Source organism: Amphibalanus amphitrite, unplaced genomic scaffold (genome assembly GCF_019059575.1).
Source record: "Amphibalanus amphitrite isolate SeventyFive unplaced genomic scaffold, NRLGWU_Aamphi_draft 000132F_arrow, whole genome shotgun sequence".
In the NCBI taxonomy this organism is placed as follows: Eukaryota; Metazoa; Arthropoda; class Thecostraca; order Balanomorpha; family Balanidae; genus Amphibalanus; species Amphibalanus amphitrite.
In genome coordinates, this window is record NW_024881627.1 from 742050 (window position 1) to 764735 (window position 22686).

At 51.3% G+C, this 22686-nt stretch overlaps 2 protein-coding genes across 8 annotated transcripts; one reads left to right on the top strand and one right to left on the bottom strand.

The window, feature by feature from the left end:
- Nucleotides 1-635: 635 nt before the first annotated feature.
- Nucleotides 636-9991, top strand: LOC122382034. Its single transcript, XM_043366900.1, has 8 exons — nucleotides 636-1207; nucleotides 1494-1672; nucleotides 2092-2261; nucleotides 2624-2802; nucleotides 5959-6142; nucleotides 6744-7105; nucleotides 8444-8692; nucleotides 9099-9991. The coding sequence occupies exons 1-8, from the start codon at nucleotides 1019-1021 to the stop codon at nucleotides 9864-9866; spliced, it is 2280 nt and encodes a 759-aa protein (XP_043222835.1). The 5' UTR covers nucleotides 636-1018; the 3' UTR covers nucleotides 9867-9991.
- A 134-nt stretch (nucleotides 9992-10125) lies between these two features.
- LOC122382035 (folate receptor beta-like) lies at nucleotides 10126-15947 on the bottom strand. Of its 7 annotated transcripts, none has more exons than XM_043366907.1 (5): nucleotides 15888-15947; nucleotides 14133-14291; nucleotides 13656-13844; nucleotides 13191-13406; nucleotides 10126-11392 (listed from the first exon to the last, which is right to left on the bottom strand). In XM_043366907.1, the coding sequence occupies exons 2-5, from the start codon at nucleotides 14283-14285 to the stop codon at nucleotides 11189-11191; spliced, it is 762 nt and encodes a 253-aa protein (XP_043222842.1). In that variant the 5' UTR covers nucleotides 14286-14291; nucleotides 15888-15947; the 3' UTR covers nucleotides 10126-11188. The 7 variants fall into 7 exon arrangements, with proteins under 7 accessions (XP_043222842.1, XP_043222839.1, XP_043222841.1 ...); XM_043366904.1 differs by having other exon boundaries at nucleotides 15878-15932; XM_043366906.1 differs by having other exon boundaries at nucleotides 15844-15920.
- Between the last annotated feature and the right edge of the window lie 6739 nt (nucleotides 15948-22686).

A 22686-nucleotide genomic window follows, 5' to 3' on the forward strand; every position in this document is an offset into this window, starting at 1 on the left:
AAGCGATGTATTCTCAAACACATTATGTAGAGCTAAACTGTGCGTCATTCTGCACGAAATTTCGTCTCATTTGACCTCAATGGATCTTGAGGGCAGGGCTGCGGAGTCGATGGATTTTCGGCGACTCCGACTCCGACTCCGACTGCGGCTTTCAAAAACCAGCTCCGACTCCGACTCCGACTCCGGGCAGAATTGTCGACTCCGACCGACTCCAACTCCCGACTCCGACTCTGCAGACCTAGCAGGGCTGCGGAGTCGAGAGATTTTCGGTGACTCCGACTCCGACTCCGGCTCGGGTTTCTAAAATCGACTCCGACTCCGACTCCGACTCCGGTCACAACTGTCGACTCCGACCGACTCCGACTCCGACTCCGACTCCGACTCCGCAGCCCTGCTTGAGGGTCCATAGAAACCAATGGTCCAATGGGTCCATAGAAACCAATAGTCCAATGGGTCCATAGAAACCAATAGTCCAATGGGTCCATAGAAACTGTTAGCATCGTTCTTTGATTCGCCAAAAGTAAGGCGTAGCGCAAATTTTAATCGAGAAAGAGGAATGATGCAATCACACGCCACGTGTTACTTTTCCTGTGATTGAGTAAAGTCAGTTAATGTAATCGCTGTTTCAAGGCCTTGAATAAATCCAGCGTTGTAGACTTTGCCTTTGCACCTTTTCAACGCAACATGGCGTCACAATTGTCTGTATCAGGACAAACGCGGGCGCCTGCCTCAGCTGCTGACTTTATTTTAGCTTCATCAAATTTACGTCAAGACTCGCTCATTTCCTGGTAACAATCGCTTATTGCACGAGATGCTAGACCGGTATTGTGCATTTGGTCCCATCGGAAATGCATAACTGCGTGAAGCACTGTGACTGTGTGATGTGCTTAATTACGTGATTGATTTAATTGATAATAATACACTATTTTCAAAAACACTAAAAGAACGTCTAGCATTAACTTTGTCACCTCAAAGACTCGGTGGCCTGCCTTTTTGGCAGCTTTTCTGTTTCCTCATCATGCCACTGTTTCAACTAGCAGTGTGTGCCATATGGCGGGAGCACGAAGGGTCACTGAAGAAGTCAACGTCACCTCTGACACTGTCTTCCAAACCCGCGGGCTATTTGCATCTGCAATATGACCTGCTTCCTTCTGCCTTCTACAAGACATGCTCCGTCTCTCTGATTAACTGGGGCAGAGTTGCCAAGGTAGGTGAATAAAGTTAAGCACCGTTCACCACTATAACTGAAACAATTAGTATCGCCGTAAAATGTGTTTTTAAGCCATAAATGGCCGTTGGCCAGTGAGAAGTTCAGTTCGGTTCCTCGTTTTTGACTGGACTCGTTACGACTTCATTTGGCGTCCGTTCCCGTTTCTCCTATGAGCTTGTCGCAGCTCCCACCTTTGGCCCCGACCCTGTGATAGTGTCCTCGTGCCCGTCCGCACTATGTATACCGGATGGTAACGACTGGCGCCCATTTCTGGCCGCTGCAGCTGGTGACCGGTGACGGCTCCAGCTCGGCCCTGGCCCCCATCGTGCACGGTCACAACGTGTCGGCCATGGTGGCGCTGCTGGAGCACCCGATCGCCGTCAACCAGGACGGCATGCTCGACCTGCTGCACCACAAGGTCAACGTCACCGTCACCGAGGCCAAGGAGGCCGTGCCCAGCGCGTCAGTAGCCGTCCCGTCCCCTTGCTGCACCGGCTGCAGCGCGGTGGCACTCCGCGGGGACGCGTCGCCCGACGTTCCCATCAGCCTTTTCATTGTAGCTTGGCCATCGTGCTATGAGAAAGCGTAACTGATAGGTGGTTCGCAATCCGCAATGTTCAGTGATATGTTACATAATTCAGTGAAATTGCTACAACCGAATTACGTTTCATTTATGTCTGGCTTGAGTTCTCTGAGATTTAGAGATACCATAACTCATTTATTTCGACTTTTTGTTCATTACATGACTTTGTATGCTGCTGTTCTTTGAGCTCAGCACCAGCCCCGTCCCCTCTATGGCCTGGTGGATTTATTCGGCTGGCCAGCTGGCACCCAGTGGTCGCAGCGGCTGTCCGATGCCGAGCTGACCGCCTCTGCCGCAGGATGCGCACCAAGCGGCCCGGTCACATGGAGATGGTGGGCGCCGAGTGCGGCGGCGCCGCGCCCTCGGCCGACCAGGTGACGCTGACAACACCGATCGCCGAGCGCGCCGCCGAGGAAGAGCCAGCCGGAGAGGAGGCGCGCCCGCTGCCGCTCGAACCCAGGGAGAAGGGTGAGCACCGAGCAAGACAGACCAGAGCAGGCGCACACGTACCGGCCGAATGGTCTGTGTGGTCGACAGTCCGCAGTCTGAGCGGTTATCGCATAGACCGCAGTTGTTAGAGCTAGCTGTATCACCTGTGTGTCATCAGTTAATCATATAGGTGGTCAAATCAGTCATAGCATATTCCCTGGAAATGTCAGTATCACTGTGGAATGTCTGCTCTTTTTTGATACAGCTCTTACTCAGATGCAGGTGACTTTCATGTTCATTAGAAGTTCTCCATTGTTGTCTGCCACTATCTACATACCTATATGTATGCGCACCGCGCGCCGTGACGGCTGGGCGTGGGCCGCCGCCGGGCTCGCCGGCAGGCCGCGGCAGCTCGGCGGACGTCTCTGTGAGCAGCACAGTGGCCAGCGACGAGCCGCCGACCGGTCTGGCGCTGCCCATCGCCGCCGGCTTCGGCGCCGTCGGCGACGAGCTCTGTCAGCGGCATTTCACTCCGCTGGTGGCGGAGGCCGAGCGGCTGGTCACACCCGTCCCCGAACAGGTGAACAGAAACTGAACTGGTGAACGGGAACTGAACAGGTGAACAGGGACTGGACAGCTTAACCCTCGCCCGTATAGGGGAGGGGTCGAACGGACCCCCCCCCATGGTTTTTCGCGAATAACTCGCGTAGAAAGCGGCCGATCGCGACGAAACTTTCAGTAGGTACTCTCGCGTTCATCAATTTCACACCTACCCTGAAAATTTCATGACCCTGACCCAAATGACCTTTGACCTGTGACCTACTTTTCGAGACCATGTTTGGCTGGAATCGCGATTCGGCGTACATATGTCGGCTCGCATTAGCCGCGCGTTTGCAGTCTTTTCGTGGTTTCAAACGTTCAAACATGTGATATGATGTTGCCCCCATGCATTAGGGTGGGTGTCAAGGTCACCTGAAGGTCAGGTCAGGTCATTGACCTTTGATGACCTCGGTTCACTTTTTGAGTTTTACATGTTTTTAGGCCAGTTTTTGGAGCTGAATTCGAATTTAGCAACCATATGAACATTTACGAAGTAGTTTTGGTGCCTTCGTAACATGTTACGAAGCTGTCAGAGGCGGTTGCCACCTACTACGAATACCCTTACTGGTTGACCTGACCTGACCGGACCCGACCTGGTCTAAATGCTTAAAGACATCATCTCTGATCAAAACTAACACGATATTCGTGATCAGCACCCCGAAAAACCCCACAGCAGCCACACTTTACGACGTTCTAACAGGTCCCGATTTTCTCGCCTTTGGGGTCATTGATTTGACCTGCAAGGTCAACCAATGACCTAGGACCTTAAAATTGGGTAGCATCGGCTTCCTCTCGTCACGGGCAACACGCTCGTTTTTTCCGCGAAGCTCTAGCTCGATCAGGGGCGAAACGGCAAGGGGGGGGGGTCCAACGGACCCCCCCCCCCCCTTATACGTTCGCGGCTGGAAAAAACACCAATACGGGCGAGGGTTAAAATACATACATTCCTGCCAGCAAATCGGTCAACCCGGACGCGATCGCGTCTCTCAGCCCTGTGAACAGGAATATGTATGTACCATAATTACAGCCGTCCCTCAACTGGTGAAAATCCCTAGACGACAGATCAGCAAAGCCTACCACAAACAGATGTGCATGGCTGCACACTGCACAGTGCACACATGATGAAAAGTTACCACAGTTACCACTATGCATTGTGCCGCTCTTGCAAGAGCTTCAAATGACACAATCACAGCTTCAAATTATATTCGGTGCAAGATTCTTGATCAAATATAAAGACACTTTGCTGGGAGAAGTCCCGCTTGCACTAAGTGCTGATGGGGACCTTACAGATACAAGATTAATTTATTAGGCATAGATTAAAGTTTAATGACTAAATAGAGGGAAATCCCTTGCAAGTCATTATAAGACATTCGCACGACATCGGAAAGACGGACCAATTCTGTTAAGTACACTTTGTTCCGAGAGAGCACTAGACTGCTCGCTCAGGTAATTGTTTTTGGTAATAAAAAAGATTGGTTTTAGAGAGAAATGATGGACAGTCAACCTGCGAATGAGCTCAAGGCTTGTAGAAATTCATGGGTGTCACAGAGCTCACGATTTGTGGCCGGTCCATCACCACGATACCTACCTGCAGTTTATATCTGTGCTGGACCTCGTGCCACCGAATAACGTCCGTGCCTGGCTTTATTGCTTCTACAATCGACCCGAGGTCCTACTGTAGATAGGCATCTTCCATGTAGGTACATGGTGCATTACACATTTTACATGTTCACCCCCTTGTGTGTGTCAGGAATGACAATGCCTACAACGATAATTAATGCTAACGCCGCGGCTGCAGGTACGCTAATAAGTTGCCGTTATGCCGTCACATTTATTACTGTTAACTGAAGGTTTGCATACTTCTATGACACATTTGAATTACCTAATCATTTGGTCGAGCATCAGCTCGAGCTGCCGCCGTGCAGACGGACATCTACCCAACGTATGTTCAGGCATCGAGCCACTGTCACCTGGAATGATCTGCCAGTCGGAGTCACTGAAATGCGATCCATCCGAGAGTTTAAGCGCGCTATGCGTTAGTCTCTGCCTTAAACGGTACCTATACATTTTTGAACTCTGTCTTTTAGAATCTTGTCGTTTTATCTCCCATATCTAATATTGTATCACCTTTTCATTGTTTTGTCTCGTTTCATGTTGTACTGCTGTAAGGACGCAAATCCCGAAAAGCCACCCAGTGCACGGATTTTAGACAAATATATACATACATAAGAAGTCTGTGATACATACCATGACACTACTAAAATCACTTTTAACCACCACACTTCTGCACGAACAGTGTTTCCACAGAAACAGCAGAACAGGAACTTGCTGATTTACAGTTCAGTAAAAACGTAAATTCATGGGGTTTCCCCCATATTCATGACATTGTACAGTAGGTCTACAAAATAAGTCCCCGCCGTATGCGGGTCACCAGTGGGCAGTTAGCGCCTGACCGCTACTCGGGCGCCACCTGCCCGCATACGGAGAGGACTTATTTTGTAGACCTACTGACCTACTGTACATGGATATAATTGGATAGGTATGGGTTTCCCATGTTACCTTGCGGTTAAGTGGCCACCGGTCTTAGTTAGGACGGCCGGTTTCTTTTTCGCGGCGTAGTTAGGTCGCTGCCCAGTGCCCTCCTCGCGAGACCAACAACGTAAGTATAGGCCACTAAAAAAAAAAACTAAAAAAAAAACAGGAACTTGATGTAGGTAAGCAAGTTCACAATAAGAAAACACCGCATTTTACAAAATCACTCCTATGTATGTAGTAGGTACGCGGCTTAAGACCTTACGCTGGTGGTGGTAGGCCAAACAATATTGCATTGATGATTGCGATCGTGATTGTGCTTGATTGTGATTGTGATTATGATTGATTGTGATTGTGATTATAATTGATTGTGATTGTGATTATAATTGTTGATGATTATAGTTACTATAGTTATTTGATCAATCGAATTATTAATTTTGCAGATGACGCGGGCGCAATTAGGAGACCTGGCGCAATATAGGAACTCTCACCTATGTGTGCACCGAACTCGCCGAGTGACTAGGTATTTCTTATGGTGTTGGAGTTTTGATGTGTTTTTTTTTTTCATTCCATTGACAACCAGCACCTGTATTATTTCAAGCAGATATCCAGCCCAAAAACTAAGGGGGACAAACGGGAAAGTAACAAGGGAAAATCGCAAAGCAAGAAGAAGGCGAAGTCTGGCGACAAGCGGCAGCAGGGTGATAAGAAGGCCGCCGACTCGGCGCGCGGCAAGAAGGACAAAAACGAGCTGGTACTCACGTTCAACATGGACTTCTTCTTCAGTGGTAATTCTATTTGTCATCAACCTACATAAGCATGGACGATAAAAACCCTAATACTCATCATGCTATTCTTTTTTTGACACTTATAGGTACATTTACAGCATGAGCCTGAGGATTTTTGCAGAAGGGTGAATGGGGCCTCATTCAGCTCACATTATCAAGCATTGGTGCGATAGATTTTTCTTCAGCTCTAAAGACCCACCGATGTAACGAGATGAACTGCTGGCTAAAAAAATCGCAAGGACCTGTTGGTCACTGTCTTGATCTATTATTTCTACGAGCACTGCTCACTTATGTGGTCAATCGAGTACCTTATGGAGGCTGATGCTGGTGACTGAGCCATCTCTGTGAGACAAGAGTACTTTGGTTCTTGGTACGCTCCTAAGTCCTACGGATTGAAAGATCATGACCGTCGACCGGCCTGATGTTTAGATGCCCAGATGTTTCAGTCGTCTTGATGACACATAAGCATTGTCTTAGCTTGCATAGAAATAAGAATAGCAAGGTGCTCCGGCTATCTTCCACGCTAAGAACCACCATTAAAGTGGCGCTTTACCATGGCCCGCATCTGACGCTCCCTCCCGCTTCCCCGCTGTGGCGGCAGGCACGCTGCAGCTGACCGCCAGCAGCGCCCTCTGTGTCGACTCTCCGGGTCTGGTGCAGGTGGCGCTGGTGCTGCGCGCGCCCGCCTTCCTGGCCGCCCGCCAGCGGCTGGCGCTCAACCCCCTGGTGGTGCACCTGCGCGGCCTGGACGGCTTGCCCGCGCTGCCCACCGGCTTCGCCATGGCGGCCGGCGAGCGTCAGGAGTCCGAGACGCCGCCGCCGCCGGCTGAGGAGGCAGACGGCGGCGAGGAGGCGTCCACGGCCGGCGCCGAGGCCGCCCGCCGGCCGCCCGTCTTCTTCGCGGCCGTGCACATGCCGGACGGCGAGGTGTACTGCTCGCCCGACCAGGACTACGCCCACCAGGTGCTGGCTCCGACATATTTACATCACCTCCGTCTGACAGACCTGTCATTTGACCTTCGCTTCATGTGGCATCTGCTTCAAAACTTCGATGTATCGCTAATCAACGCCGATTTGATCATGGTTTAGGTTCGTAAAACCATTTTCAAGAAACGTTTATTGACCATCTAACGTTCCCCTAGTAGGTCATTAGAGGCCGCTTTGATCATGATTTAGGTTCGTAAAACCATGTTCAAGAAAAATTAAATGGCCATCTTACGTTCCCCCAGCAGGTCATTAGAGGAGCCATTCCGGAACACAAGCCAGAAACTATCATGTAGCTGCAATGCAGCATAGTTAATTGTAGCTAACTTATTGATCTTTTAAGGCTATGCCCTTTGGTCTTATGGGGTCATTCTTGAATCGGAATAATGATAAGAATTCAGGGAATCATTGGTCTTGGCGGCCACCCGGGTGCACCGCCGTGCGCCACTCTGGACTGAGCCCGCCTCGATGGATGGACGGGTCACCCCACCACACGTGGGCCGGCTCCTGAGAAGCTACTCACGACCGTTCAAATAGGACGGTGACCGGAACTGAGCCGTTGTGAGATATTATTGAGGCGTTCAGCGTCATGGAACAGACGGAACAGGCGACAGATCCGCTGTATCGCACAAGGTTATATTCCTGTCACTAGGTGGCAGCAGTGGTAACGCCTGCTTTGTTATGCTGTGCCGCACAAGGTTATACTCCTGTCACTAGGTGGCAGCAGTGGTAACGCCTGCACAGTTATGCTGTGCCGCACAACTCACAAGGTTATATTCCTGTCACTAGGTGGCGGCAGTGGTAACGCCTGCACGGGTATGCTGTACCGCACAACTCTTAAGGTTATATTCCTGTCACCAGGTGGCACTAGTAATAACACCTGTACGGATAGGCTGTACCGCATGCCACGTCAGGCCGCTCGGTATAGGTACTCTGCTCGGTGTTGCCGTAGACGGGCGATCTGCGACTTTTCTTTTGCAGCCTGGGGCGACAAATCGGGCAATCATGATTTCATTCGCTGATTGATATGAGCATTTTGATTTTGAACATTTATTGCCTTATCAACACGTCCAATAGGATCCTTGTATGCATTATAAATCGTTTTTTATCGAAATAGAAGAGTTAAAGGTATGGGGATTGGGGAGCATTCCTCCCAGCTCGTCCATTAGGTAGGTACCGCCTTTCTGGATCGCCCAGAGTTACGATAAAGGATCAGGATGGCTGCCCACCCGTGTCCCAGGGGTCGCCGTGCTGCATACAGCAGTGTAGGCGCCTCTCGGTACGCCGCGTGGTGACGCCAGTGGCTCCGTCCGTCAGGTGACTCTGAACGAGCTGTCAGTGGTGTTTTGCGGCCTGCTGGAGCGCGAGGCGCTCTGGGAGCGTCTGCAGACCGTGCCGCTGCGCATCGAGCTGCTCTGGCGCCATACCACACCGCTGGTCAGCAACAAACGCTTCAACCAGATGGAGATCGACCGCTACATCCACCAGCCGAACCTGGTCAACATCATCAAACAGTCGGGCAACCCGTTCGCCCTGCCCAACCCGCTGCCCACCAAGTTTGCAGAGGTGGGGAAAAGGGAGACGGGAGATCTGATCCCTTTACAGTGTAGCGGCGTGTGGTTTCCTACACGTGCGTCATTTTACTCCTAAATGGGATTTAAAGGTACAGATGTGTGAGCCGTGAGGGCTTCGCGACCACTAGGTCAGCGGTAGTGAATCATTGGGTGCTTCATGCAGACTACCAGACACCATTATGTCCTACAGAAGCCATTTAGAAATGTGTGATATATTCAACACTTTGAGTCGGTCAGACAACTTCCTGCCTGACGGCCGGCCCCCGGACCTCAGTCAGCTGCAAGGACCGTCTCCTCGCCCATTTGGCGGCTCTACCCCATGCTCCTGTCCCCTGTCCGCGAGGAGGTCTGACCCGCCGCGCGCTGTCCCCACTCTCCGTCCCCTGTGTGCGCGGCAGGTGCTGGTGGACGTCTCTGCCCTGACGCGCGGCGTGCGTCTGCTCAGTGTCGAGGTGCCGCTGACAGCGGTGCCGGCCGGACCGGCTGCCTCTCCGGCGGCCGACATTGAGCGCGGCACGTGTCCGCCGCCGTTCGGGCCGCTGCAGCTGCTCCAGTCGGCGGCGCAGCTGTCCGTGTCCGTGTCGCTGGCCGTGCCGCTGGACCTGCTGCCGCGGCCGGCGCCGGCGCGCTGCGCCTACGGCCGCCTGCTGGCCGTGGTCTCGCAGCGCGGCCTGCAGCGCAGCGGCGTGCTGCAGCTCATCCAGCAGCTCAACGAGCCGCCCAGCCCGGCGGCGGCCGAGGGCGCCGCGCCGCGCCGGCCCGGCGACGTCAGCACGCCGGGCATCAGCGGCTTCTGCCTGGCCGACCGGCAGCTGCACCTGCTGTTCGCCGAGGGGCGCGCCGACGCCGAGCTGGAGCAGGTGGCGGCGGCGCTGCGCGCTCTGCCGCGCCGCGACGCCCGCCTCTGCCACCACTCGGGCCTGCTGTTTGGGGAGCGCCTGTACGCGCGCCGGCCGGCCGCGTTCCGCGTGCTCGAGGGCCGCCCGCTGCGCGCCCGGCTGCTCGAGACGCGCCTCTACACGTCCCAGAAGCAGGAGGAGCCGGCGCGCGCCGTCCGCGCCATCGGAGAGTGCTTCCGCACCCAGTGGCTCTCTGACACGCTGAAGATGAACCTGCTACCCAGCGAAGCCGGCCTGCTCAGCCTGCAACAGCTGCTGGCCGGCTAATCAGGCCAAAGAACACCGCCCTCAAACGGATGCCAGTGTCAAATCAACGCGTATCAACGCTTTCACTAGGATAGGCTTAAGTAAGGCTGTAAAAGTTGCAAAAATAAAATGGGACTGCTGTGTGATCCGTTCGGCATGCATCAGTATCGTGAGATCGTTTCACAGACGGACAGCTTGCAAATACCAAGATCGGTAGTAGATGACTGCTCTGCCGACCGACACTGTCAAAGAAATAACTCAGCAAGCTATAAAATCCAACAGGATTCATAAATGTTTTATTGCACTATATTTTCTCGCATATATGAAAGCTCTCAAAATGTACAATATTCCCTTCCGCAGCAAGCGGATATAAAAGCTCTACAAAACGTCCTGTGTCTCTGTGTGCAGGGCAGACACACCTGTACTGCGTATAATACAGTGTACAGGATTCGCGGCGCTGCGGAGAGCTGCTCGGTCGCCGCTTTTCACCAGTGGGCTCAGGTCGGACATATAGGTGAACAAGGCTACCTGCTAACGCTATTCGGCCTCTCAGTGGTGAACTGTCAGCGGCCCAGCCGGCGTGTTTTTGTGGGAGGCTGTTTTGACAGCAGCGACCGAACAGCTCTCGGGCCGGCGACCTGTGGGCGTAAACAGCACAGCGCTTCCCCAGGCATCAGCGGCTGAGCATGCATCAGCTGTGGGCGGACTGGCCGCCCCGAACATATGTGTCGAACAAAAACGCAGTGAATCATATTATCATACCACCCGTAACACATGTTAAGGAAGAAAAGCGCATTTAGTTTTCAGATCATATCTTGTAAAGTATCTTCAGGGTATCTTATCGAAGGTATCTTGAACCAAATGACTGATAGCGAAAGACGGACTGTCTCTCGTATCCATCAAAACACGTACTCTACAAATTACCTTGGTAAGTTGTCGCAAATCGCTAGTATTGCACTACGGTGTGGGACCGCGCCCCGAACAATCTCCATTACCACGCACCGGGTCCAGCTCCGAATCCGAGCCGCGGCGTCCCGTCTATGTACATAACACCCGCAGCCGACGCCACAGTCGAGCGCTGTCGGAGACGGACCACCCGAGACGGCAGTCTCCAATACAGGGTATCAAAACACGCCACTCGTCTAATATCAGAAAAATGAGTACCTACCGATCGACTACAGGAGAATACAATGGGTTGCAGCAGATCTGGATCAGATCGCGGCACTCAGGCCGCCGTGCCCGCGCCGCTGGTCGCCGGCTCCACCTGTTCCACCTTCGGCGCGGAAGCTCGATCACAAGACTGACCTCAGTGGGCGCTCTGTGCTCGACACACGGTGACCTGGTCAGGGGCGGGCCGCTGCCGCCAGCGCTGCGGCCACCAGCCACGCGGCGGCCGGCGGCGGCAGCGACCACGCGCCGGCCGCCACCACCACCCGCTCGGCCCCGATGCGCGCCACGGCGTCATTGGGGTTCCCCTGAGCGGGGTCGAACCAGAGCTGCATGCACGGCTCCGTGTCCGCCGTGAACTTCCACGAGTGGTCCCACACCTGAAACGGGCGGCACGGTCGGCGTCAGAGCGCAGCTCACACTCTCCGTCCGCGTACCGGCCAGCTCACAGCCGGTCTGAGTCACAGCGCAGCTCACCGTCCGGCTACACGGGCCACCGTCCGGCTACACAGGCCACCGTCCGGCTACACAGGCCACTGTCCGGCTACACAGGCCACTGTCCGGCTACACAGGCCACTGCCCGGCTACACGGGCCACTGTCCGGCTACACGGGCCACTGTCCGGCTATACAGGCCACTGCCCGGCTACACGGGCCACTGTCCGGCTACACGGGCCACTGTCCGGCTACACGGGCCACTGTCCGGCTACACGGGCCACCGTCCGGCTACACGGGTCACCGTTCCATTATACGGGCCACCGTACGGTCATACGGGCGACGGTCGGATCACGCGGTCCGGCCAGAGGATACCGACTGTAGCTGATGTGGCGGTTAGCAGGTCTGCCCGCGCCGAGCGGTGTGATGACTCGGGCCGACTGAGAGCACATACCGCTGCTGACCGGGCGCTGTATCAACAGAGACGGACTGACGGACACACGCTGATGACACACAGCACGATATATGTTCCTGACGTAGGGTGGCGGAATGATTTTATTCCGTGGTTTATATGATGCATATTTTCTCAGACATATTTATCAGGAATAGGGTGACAAGCGTTAATTGTACCTAACGTAGCCTTGTTAACCCTCGCACTTGTAGGGAGGGGGGGGGGGGTGTGTCAGATGGACCTCTCCCTCGTGATTTTTCGCAAAATACTGGCGCAAAAAGCGGCCGATCGCGACGAAACTTTCGGTACTCTCGATTTTATCAAGTTTTCACCTGACCTGAGAATGTAATGACCCTGAACCAAATGACCTTTGACCTGTGACCCATTTCTCGAGACCATGTTTCGCCGGAATCGCGATTCGGCGTATGTCAGGTAACATTATCCGCTCGTTTCGTCTTCTTTTTAAACATTCAAACATGTGAAATGACGTTGGTCCCATGCATTATGGTGGTTGTCACGTGAAGGTCAGGTCAAGGTCATTGTCTTTTGATGACTTTGGTTCTCTTTTTCGAGTTTTACTTGTCTCTAGGGTAGTTTTTGGAGCTGAATTCGAATTTAGCAACCATTTGCACATTTACGAAGTGGGTAGTTTTGGTGCCTCCGTAACATGTTATGAAGCTGTCAGTGGTAGGTGACACCTACTACCTACTATGGATAGCCGGCAGGACGCCTACTGGTTGACCTGACCTAACCCAACCTGGCCTGAATGCATGAAGAAATCGTCTGTGATCAAAACTAACATGAAATTCGTGATCAGCACCCTGAAATACCCATAACACTATCACTTTACGAAATTCTAAGAGATCCCGATTTTTCCAGCCTTTTGGGTTACTGGCCCGACTTGGAAAGTCAACTAATGACCTTGGACTTTGAGATTGGATATGTTCGGCCTTCTCTCGTCCTGGGCAACAGCTAACTTTTCCGCGAAGCTCTAGCTTGATCAGAGGCCAAACGGCTCGGCCAGGGTCCAATTGACCCCCTATACTATGTTTATTATGTACATTTAAACTTCAAAGGTAACACTCACCAGATCTCACTGGTCAACATCTGTGCACAATCTGGCTACAATACTACCTTTGGTTTGCCCTCTACGAATAAAGAGGTGCTAGATCGGAAAAAAATCCTACTTTGCGATGGGGGCAGCCCCTCCCAGAGTCTGTCCGATGGGGGCAGCATCTCCCCCCCCCACACACACACACACAAACCGTGGCCGCTGAGCGCGACCATGTGTCACCTTCTCGCAGAAGTTGTCGGCCGTCTGGTAGACCTGCTCGAATGTGAAGCACGGAGCGCCGGCCGGGCAGTGGTTGGTGCCGTTCTTCCAGCGGAAGTTGCGCGTCCAGTTGTCGGTGCAAGTGAAGTCGCGTTTGCAGGCCTCGAACCACATGGTGCAGTGAGTAGCGCACAGTGGCACGTCCACAAAACGTTCGTTGCGGATCTTCATGTCCACCTGAGGGCCGGCAGACGGCGTTCCGGCGAGTCAGATTCTCAGTCACACAGACGCGGACAACAGACGAGTGCAACACCCACGCTGCCACATGTAACCATGCATCGCCGGCCATCCTACCAACTTACTGAAAACAGGCAAAACAACTACTGAACAGGAATACCACAACACCCGCCTTACAGCGGGCGCACAGCCCACACCGAGCGCGCTCTCTGCGCGCCTCTGGCCCTGGTCGGACAGGGCATCCCCCACCTTTGTGACCCAGGGTCCGATGTTGGGCGAGCACTCGTAGAAGCAGTGGTCGCGCTGGAAGTACCAGCGGCACTCGGCCGACATGGTGCGGCCCGGACAGTGGTCGTACGTGAAGCCGTGCAGCGAGGAGGTGTGCAGCGCGCGGCTGATGTTGGCCGTGCAGCAGGCCCGCTCACGCCACGGAGAGCACTGCACAGGGGCGGCGGCAGTCAGCGCCGAGCGCAACCGGGCGTGCAACACTCAATAGGCAACAGTGTCTGCAGTCCACCACAGACTGCCTACTCCAGATAGCCTACTCAGGCCTTTCAATGTCACACAGACTAATCGTAACCAACTCAGGTAGGGTAGACAAGATAGAGCAGTAATTATGAATGCTCTAACAGCACAGCAAGATAAAAACCTGCATCGACATTGGAATATCTTGTTATTTTGGACAAAAATTATTAAGCTTTTAAGAAGGCCAGATGGATTTCTTACAAATCTGTGCAGTTCGTCCTCTGGTCCTGGCCGAGACTTGTGATGTTTTCCATCCAGGCACCAGTTGAGCATATCATCAATGTTGTCAGTTAGCTGCCCACGTGCTGAGGCCACACAGGCCAGCAGCATACCAGCAGTTAAAAGGAACCACATGGTAGCCTGCAACAATCAGCAATGCTGGTGAGCAGATGAGATATGCCAATAAAAACATCTGTACACACATGAGGCTATTTCATTAGTTTTTGACACACAGAATTACAGAGTGATACATGACACACTCTAAAGCCATCCAGCAACACTTTGATCTGGGAGCTGTTCAGTCACATTGCTTCTCAACAGGCTGCCAGCCTGCTGCTATTTCTTGGCTTTTCATTAGTAAACTTCCTGTGGTCTGCATGGCTGACCAATGAGAGGCCAAGGAACACCAGCAATGAAGTTCCTTTGAAGGAAAACCAGCGGCATGCTGATAAAACTGGCAACTCAACATGACCCTGGTGCCAAACAAATCACCCCATGGATTTCCAAAATTATGGTTTTGTTTTTGGCATGGTTGGTCAGTTGCAGCCAGTGCCTGGTTTTGGTTTTAACTTGTTTTATCCATACTTATGGAGCGAGCAGAGAGCGTTCAGCGTACTCTTTAATATGGTCATGGGAAAGAGGCTCAAATTTGGGCAGAATAACACAAAATTGGGTAGAGCTTAGCAAAGGGTGGTTTCTGGGACAAAAATGACAGCTGAATCTGAATGGTGCACACCTCTAATTAGTGTTGCACCACTTCCAGAGCATGTGGAAGTTGCAACTCCCAGGAAGACATGCAGCACGTGACTTTCATGTTGAAAGTTCCAACAGCATGTGCGGACCCGAGAATTTGCAGATCCGAAGAATTTGGCATCCGCCATTCACAATAAATTTATGCTACCGCCCTGCGCCAAAAAATTCAGTGGCCACCATGTGTTGTTTTCAGTGCATGCGAAATAATGCTGTGAATATGTGCTGAAATTTCCAATACAATCCCGCCACAACGCCGGACATATTCGGCATAGGACGACCCATCTAAGGCATGCAAGTATTTCATGAAAAAACTTATGGAAGATGTAAAAAACTACTATTACAAATGCATGAACCTTTTCTCAATCTAGAATTTTAATATAATTTATTAACAGCTAGGAGTGATCCATATTCGTGCATATAGCATAGTGAGCCCCAAGATTAGGTACTTTACTACTCCTGAGCCCACTCACTCTAGCCTATTTTGATTTAGGGCTTGATTTAGGGCCTTGAGCCCAAAGCCCATCTTGAGCCTTGCTTGAGCCCACTGAACTCCACGGTATATAGAACACCAAGTGAGCCCGAGCGGAGTTCAGTGGCCCGAGCCGAGGTATCTACTATTTGTAAGAATCTTGGTATCTACCAAGGCTCGTATCTACTACGTTCGCAAATCGCAATCTTTTAGAGTCAGAGTTATAGAGTTCAGTGCGTTCAGTGAGTCCACCTCTTGCCACCTCACTGAACTCTACGTCTGTCAATTTAGCAGCAACGAATATCATCCTCACAGCAGCATATTTCGGGGTGTTTCAATTTAGCTCAAAATTGGTACGTAGGTCAAGGTCCTCCTCGATGCCCTCGATGCGCTGATTCCGAAAATGTGCATCTTTGGGGTGGTATTTTGCACAAAACGAATATCTACCAAATTTCACCGAAAAGTATTCACCGGTTTTCAAGATATTTGACGATTTGACTTTTACTTTTGTTTACTTTTTGGGATCTCCGCTGTGGTTCCTAGCCACTGAACTCTATAATGTTCCTAGCGGAAGCAATAGTTTGACAGCTGAAAGTGCGGCACTTGTTGCGCGCAAAGCAGCATATACCACCGCGTGCTACAAAACGTTTTAGTCAAACATTTAAAAATCGTTAGATATCTGCGCTGACGTCACACATTCAGAGGGGTATTCCTAGGTAGCCCCTCTGAATCAAAATGCTGCAATTTTGAAATTCAATATTTCCGATTTAAGGCATTTCTCGATGTTGTGAGTGCCGGAACCGGTAATTGTGAGCCGGGGACCCCATTTTGGCTATCTCAACTCAACTCTAAGTGGGAGGGTCCCTTTAACGACCAATTAACATTTTAACGGGAAACGGCGGGGTCTTTCGATTTAGCTGAAAATCGGTGTACAGCAAGGCCGTATAAGGGAGGTAGAATCATCCCGCGATTTCCAATGGACCGGTCGCTAAGCATTAGCGTGACGTCACTGGTGGAGACCGGGCGGCGCCCGGCTCCAAGCTGTACGTCGGGTACATATGGCACCGTATAGTTGTTATTACTGAACGTAACGACAACTAATGACTCTTAATAACTTTTTTTACTCACCTAAAGCTGATTTCCTTGCCGGTGCATTGCCGACCCGAGCCCAGGGTTGACAATCATGGGATATGGGTCGGATGGGCGACCTCGCGACGGGAGGAGGAACGATTGCAATTGTTGTGTTCCGCACCGCCGATTGCATTCTCTATCTGCACCCGGGGGAGGGGAAGCGGGGGGCACGTGCCCCCATCGGATCAGGGGGCCTCTCTGGCCAGAGGGACCTTGCGACGCCAATTGGCGGCCGAGGGTCCACGCTGGCTTCTTTCGACTCAGAAGGGCCCCACAGGGCTCGGAAGAACACCTTATGTGCTCCGAAGAGCCACACTTCTCTCCATAAGAGCCCCACACCGGCTTTTTAGTGTCCCTTGTCGGCCTTTGAGGGCTCCTTGCCGGCTTCTCAGAGCCTATTGGCGACCTCTGAAGGCTATTTGCCGGCCTCTGAGGGCCCTTACCGGCCTATCAGGGACCAGCAGCTCTAAGGGTTCCACACACGCCTGCGATGACCCCCTAAACCAATGGTTGAAGGCCCCCACAACGGCGCCTGCGAGGGCCCTCACCGGCGGCTGTGAATGCCCCACACCGGTGTCTAGCTGAGGGCCCCACACTGCCACCTCTGAGTGCAACCGGCACCCCTGAATAAGGTCCCGAAACCAGTGCTTCTTAAGGCCATATTTCGGCGGCTCTGGGGGCTCAACGCCGGAGCCGCATCGGACGGCCACTCACCGGTGAGTTTTGAGGGCCCCACACCGACGACTCTGAGGGCCCCACTGGCGTCTGAGTGTACCTTGCTGGTCTCAAGGACTCCGCAGGGCTCTCGAAGGCACCGCAGACCTCTTGAGAGCCTCTTGTCGGTCTCTGAGAGCCCCTGTCGGCCTGTAAAGGGTTCGAGCCAGCAGCTCTAAGGGTCCCACACCCGACTGTGACAACCCCACACTGCAGTGTCTCTGAGGGCCCACAACGGCAACTGTCTGAGGGCCCACAGCGGCACCTCTGGGGGCCCCGCACCAATGCCTCTGAGAGCATCACACCGGTACCTGTGAGGGCCCACACCACTGCCTCCAAAGGCTTCATAACCGGCGGCCCTGAGGGCCCTACACGGGTGATTTTGAGGGGCCTACCGAAGGCACCACACAATCCCTTAGTCTCGCTGAGCTTCTATCCCAATCCCATACCGGCTTCTATCCCAATTCCGGCTCAACTAATTAGCAGCCCCCCCCCCCTCCATGGGTCAGCAGCGCCGCGCCGGTGCCGGGGGCCAGCGCCATCGGGGCGGCAGTCGGCCACGCGCACTCAGTGGTTAGCGCTTAGCACCGGCGGCTAGCGCACGCCCGGTATGTAATCGGCCGTGAGCCGCTCCAAAACGGCTGCAGTAACTGGTCGATATAGGTAGTAAGGAGATGCAGAGATGCAGGTGGATTGATGACCGGCAAGCTTTTGTGTATTACGAGGGTGAAGGGTCGAAGTCGGCTGCTAAGTGGTGAGCGACTTTTATCAGATGCCGCCCTGGTACCCTGACGCACTCTTGGAGAGCCGAATCACAGCAAAACTCCATCCACTGACGAATGTATCTATACGGCTTACGCTTTTCTGAAAACGTCTGCGTTTGGCCTTCTACGGGCCCGGCCGGCCGGCCCCGATTGGCGGTCCACCAGTGACGTCACCGGTAGTGTTAAGCTGATTGGCGAATAATACATGGGAAGAACCGGGACGACATCCCCCTGGTGTACAGAGCGTCCTTGATGCGCTGATTCCGAAAATGTACCTCTTTAAGGTGGTATTTTGCACTGTCAACGAGTTAACGGCCAATTAACATTTTAACGGGAAACGGCGGGCTTTCGATTTGGCTGAAAATCGGTGTACAGGGCCTCCTCGATGCGCTGATTCCAAAAATGTACCTCTTTGAGGTGGTATTTCGCACCGTTAACGAGTTAAGGGCTTGAATTAACATTTTAACGGGAAACGGCGGGGTCTTTCGATTTGGCTGAAAATCAGTATAGGTACAGGGCCTCCTCGATGCGCTCATTCCGAAAATGTACCTCTTTGGGGTGGTATTTTGCACCGTTAACGAGTAAACGGCTAAGTAATATTTTAACGGGAAACGGCGTGGTCTTTCGATTTAGCTGAAAATCTGTGTACTGTACAGGGCCTGCTCGATGCACTGGTTCCGAAAATGTACCTCTTTGGGGTGGTATTTTGCACCTTTAACGAGTAAACGGCGGGGTCTTTCGATTTGACTGAAAATCGGTATAGGTACACAGGGCTTTCTCGATGCGCTGATTCCGAAAAGGTACCACTTTGGGGTGGTATTTTGCACCGGTAACGAGTTAACGACCCGTTAACATTCAAGCAGCATATATTGATTTCAGCAGCATATTTCGGGGTCTTTTGATTTGGCTGAAAATCGGTATACAGGGACTCCTCGATGCGAGGATTCCGAAAATGTGCCTCTTTTGGGTGGTATTTTGCACCGTTAACGAGTTACCGGCTAATTAACATTTTAACGGGAAACGGCGGGGTCTTTCGATTTGGCTGAACATCGGTGTACGGGGCCTACTCGATGCGCTGATTCCGAAAATGTACCTATTTGGGGTGGTATTTTGCACCGTTGACGAGTTAGCGGCTACTATTAACATTTTAACGGGAAAAGGCTGGGTCTTTCGATTCGGCTTAACCCTCGCCCGCACATGGGGGTGGGGTGGTTGCCCCGTTCCCCCTCCCAGATAGTTTTCTGCTCTCCACTCAACTTTTTTATAGCTGTAGAAGCCTGATTTTTCGTATAGCTGCTCCTCTATCCTTTCTTGATGTCCACTGAAAATTTCAAGTTTCTGTGGTTTTTGGTTTTGGAGATCTGACCTTGTTTTTCAGGTCATGTCATGACCCAATTGACCAATTCTCAACATCTTGCGTTGGCAATGTGCCTTGTGAGCTTTTGACACCTTGATTTCGGCCTTTTTTGCCAGTCTTACCTCCCACGTATCATGGAACATGTTGTTCGACGATATGCAGATGTCAAGGTCAGGGTCAAGGTCAACCTAGGTCATCGAAAATAATTGCGTTTTAGGCAAGCTGAATTAACTTTCCGACGTTCCGTGAAGTTTTTTACTGCATTTTTGGTAAAAGCTTCTCAGATCATGGTTTGATGTAATATGGACACATGAAAACAATCGGTACACACATCAGTATACACACAGACACACACAGACATACAAACACATATCATTGACCTTGACCTAACTTGACCTGAAACGACCTCAGCAGCAAAAACCTGGTTGGGTAGTGTGACAAAGAGGTTCTAGCTGGCTTGGCACCAAAAAACGGCATCGTCATCGGTTTATGATAAGCATCGCACTTGATATCCAACGGTGACCCAAAACAGCAACATTTTTAGTTTGACCTGGCCTGGAAGGTCAATGACTGACCTGAGAAGGTAAAAATGGGTATCATTGGATTCGTTTCTTCCCAAAGAATCTTTTTGGTCTTTACCGCGAAGCTCTATATAGGGGAAAGTGGGGTAAGACGGGCACCTTAACTTTGGAACTATTTTTCGGCCGGTTAGAAACATCATAACGGGAAACTTGGTGAAAACCTTTTGTAGACATTTTACTTCCATTTGCCAGAAGGTGAGACTTAGACCTGATTCAACAAATAAACTGCAGCTATTTTTGCAAAACCTTGCAAAAACCCGTCTTACCACACCCCATGGGGTAAGACGGTCACATGGGTAGGGCAAGACGGCCATCTTCTTTCACCGACCAGCACAGCTCGCAACAAATGTCCGAGATTAGCCGCATTGCTACAGTCGCTCGTTGGTCTCAAGTGCTTCGGAAATGGCAGTATACGAGATTCGTGCAGATGGCGTATGCTCGTATATAGGCCCTATGTAGTTCAGAAGCCATGTAGAACCGTTTTTCACATTCATTATTCGGAATAAACTGTGCCGAAGGAATATTGCTAACATGTCTGTGAGTATCGGAATCGAACATATTCTTATTAGAATTGCTCCTTTTTTCCTACACACACAAAAAAATTAACACCGTTAGCGGTGTAATTGCACAGTACATATCTGAGCACTTGAGGAAAGTTAATTTAGTCCCTTCCCCGCTTAAATTACTCGCGCTTCTAAATGAACACCAGGAAGAAGGTAATAGAACACTGTTAGGAGGGTTGGGTGTTTTACCTACTACATGTAGTAATTAAACGCCCAACCCTCCTAACAGTGTTCTATTACCGTCTTCCTGGTGTTCATTTAGAAGCGCGAGTAATTTAAGCGGGGAAGGGACTTAATTAACTTTCCTCAAGTGCTCAGATATGTACAGTGTGTCTAAAAAGAATGTACCGTCGCCACTACGTGGCGCTGCACACAGCCGCTATTTGAGTTCGGAAGTGGCCAAAATGCGATAACTCGTTAACCAGTTGACATTTTGCCAAGGAATTTTTTTATTGTATGTGAAGTCAACCGTAAGGTCACGTATGGAAACGTATGAGCATCCATGCTGATACATCATTGCCGTAAAAAATATTTTTGCTTGTAGGTAATCCGCGGATGACGGGTACCTATATCCCATAACGTGGGTGACTCGGGAGGGGATTCTGCATAGCTTCCCTGCTGTCTTCGAAACTACTCGTTCAATACTAAAAGTTCAAACGGCTTCTGATAGGAATAGCTGACAAACGAAACCTAACTTTGTCACAAAAGGTCATGGAAAGGTCATGGGTCACAAAAGGTCATGAAAAAGGTCATGAAAGGAAATCTATACATTTTTAAGGTCATGCGACACATCTTTAATGGTCCATTTCGGCAAAAGCATCTAAAAATGATGTCATCTGGGTCGTCCGATTCGAAACTATTTTCATTCGACAAATGAAGGTCAGGTCACGGCGAGGTCAAAAAGGTCAAATTTTGAAGTTGAACATTCTCAACAAAAAAGATGTGCATCGGATGCAATATGAGCTCTGGAACACGATGATGCTATTCGTTTTGGTTTTCGATGTCAAGAACGTACTGAAATTACCTTGACAATATCGAAAATTGTGATTAACCGACTACGGTAAAATGCAAAAGCCGATAACATTGCCATTTCTAAGGATATCTGACTGAAACTTTCCAAAAGCAATGCAAATGTTACATACAAAAGCCAATAAGGTTCATTCTGGTCGATGGCTGCTCCCCAAAATTATGAATGTTATCAATCATATCGGACATTCTTACGATGTTCTGTTGGCTGGATGTTTTTTTGCCTTATTGAATTTGATCAGACTACATTCAGTTAAGACGACGTACATTTATTGGTCAGCAGAAAGTATACCCACAAGTCAATCGACAATCGACAACCAACAAATGCAATCGACACGAGCGTCGAGCACCCCTCAGCACAAGCAACTGCCGGGGGCGATTAGACGGACCGCGCTCCTCTCTCGCAGCTGATTGGTCAGCTGCCGAACCGCACGGACGTCAGCTGCACGGCCGCCGCCCGGCCGACCTGACCGGGGTCGGCCGGGCGGCGACCTAGCGTCACTGGAACTGCAATAACTTTTGCCGGCAGTGTGATGCCGACCTAATTTTTTCAGCAAATGAATCATAATTGTACGGTATATGTTATGGACGTTGTCTCGATGTGAAGCACGGTGTGCGTTTTTTGGTAGACCTATGTAAATATTGAAATCCTCAAGCCCTTCTGCTTTGTGCAAGTGTGCAACAATTAGCTTACAATAACTGAGTGGGAAGTTTTTTAGATGCACTATTGTTACCAATGGATTCCGCACATTTTCCCCTTTCAGCTGATATCTTACTTACGCATTTTCAAACAAAGAATATGACAGGAGACTCGTCAACATTTGCATGAAAATCGCAGCACAAGTTCGGTCTCACGGAGCAAAACAAAACGGTGTACTTTGGGAGCCCACCAAGCTGTGCCAGAATGAGTAATATTTTTTCTGGATGATATTTTATACAGTCTGATCAATTTACGACCAGAAAATGTGAGAAAATCACGCTTTAAAATTTGTCGAAAATTAGGGCATTGGCCACTTCTGAACCCGGATAGCGGCTGTGTGCGCTGGTGTCGCGAGCCGGTAGTTGGCTGAATCCGCACCAGACCACACATTCCCAAGCGCTATGTGACAGCTGCGCAGCGGCCGGTAATAGCGTAAGCCCGAACCTTCGTGACACGACCCCGGGGGGGAGGGAGGGGA

What these genes read in the sequence shown, in the direction of transcription:
- LOC122382034 (XM_043366900.1), top strand. Translation starts at nt 1,019, where the DNA reads ATGCCACTGTTTCAACTAGCAGTGTGTGCCATATGGCGGGAGCACGAA. An exon ending in TCACACCCGTCCCCGAACAG is followed by an intron (nt 2,803 to 5,958) that starts GTGAACAGAAAC and finishes TATTTCAAGCAG; the next exon opens with ATATCCAGCCCAAAAACTAA. An exon ending in CATGGACTTCTTCTTCAGTG is followed by an intron (nt 6,143 to 6,743) that starts GTAATTCTATTT and finishes CTGTGGCGGCAG; the next exon opens with GCACGCTGCAGCTGACCGCC.
- LOC122382035 (XM_043366907.1), bottom strand. Translation starts at nt 14,285, where the DNA reads ATGTGGTTCCTTTTAACTGCTGGTATGCTGCTGGCCTGTGTGGCCTCA. An exon ending in TCGGACCCTGGGTCACAAAG is followed by an intron (nt 13,407 to 13,655) that starts GTGGGGGATGCC and finishes GCCGGCCCTCAG; the next exon opens with GTGGACATGAAGATCCGCAA. An exon ending in CCGACAACTTCTGCGAGAAG is followed by an intron (nt 11,393 to 13,190) that starts GTGACACATGGT and finishes CGCCCGTTTCAG; the next exon opens with GTGTGGGACCACTCGTGGAA.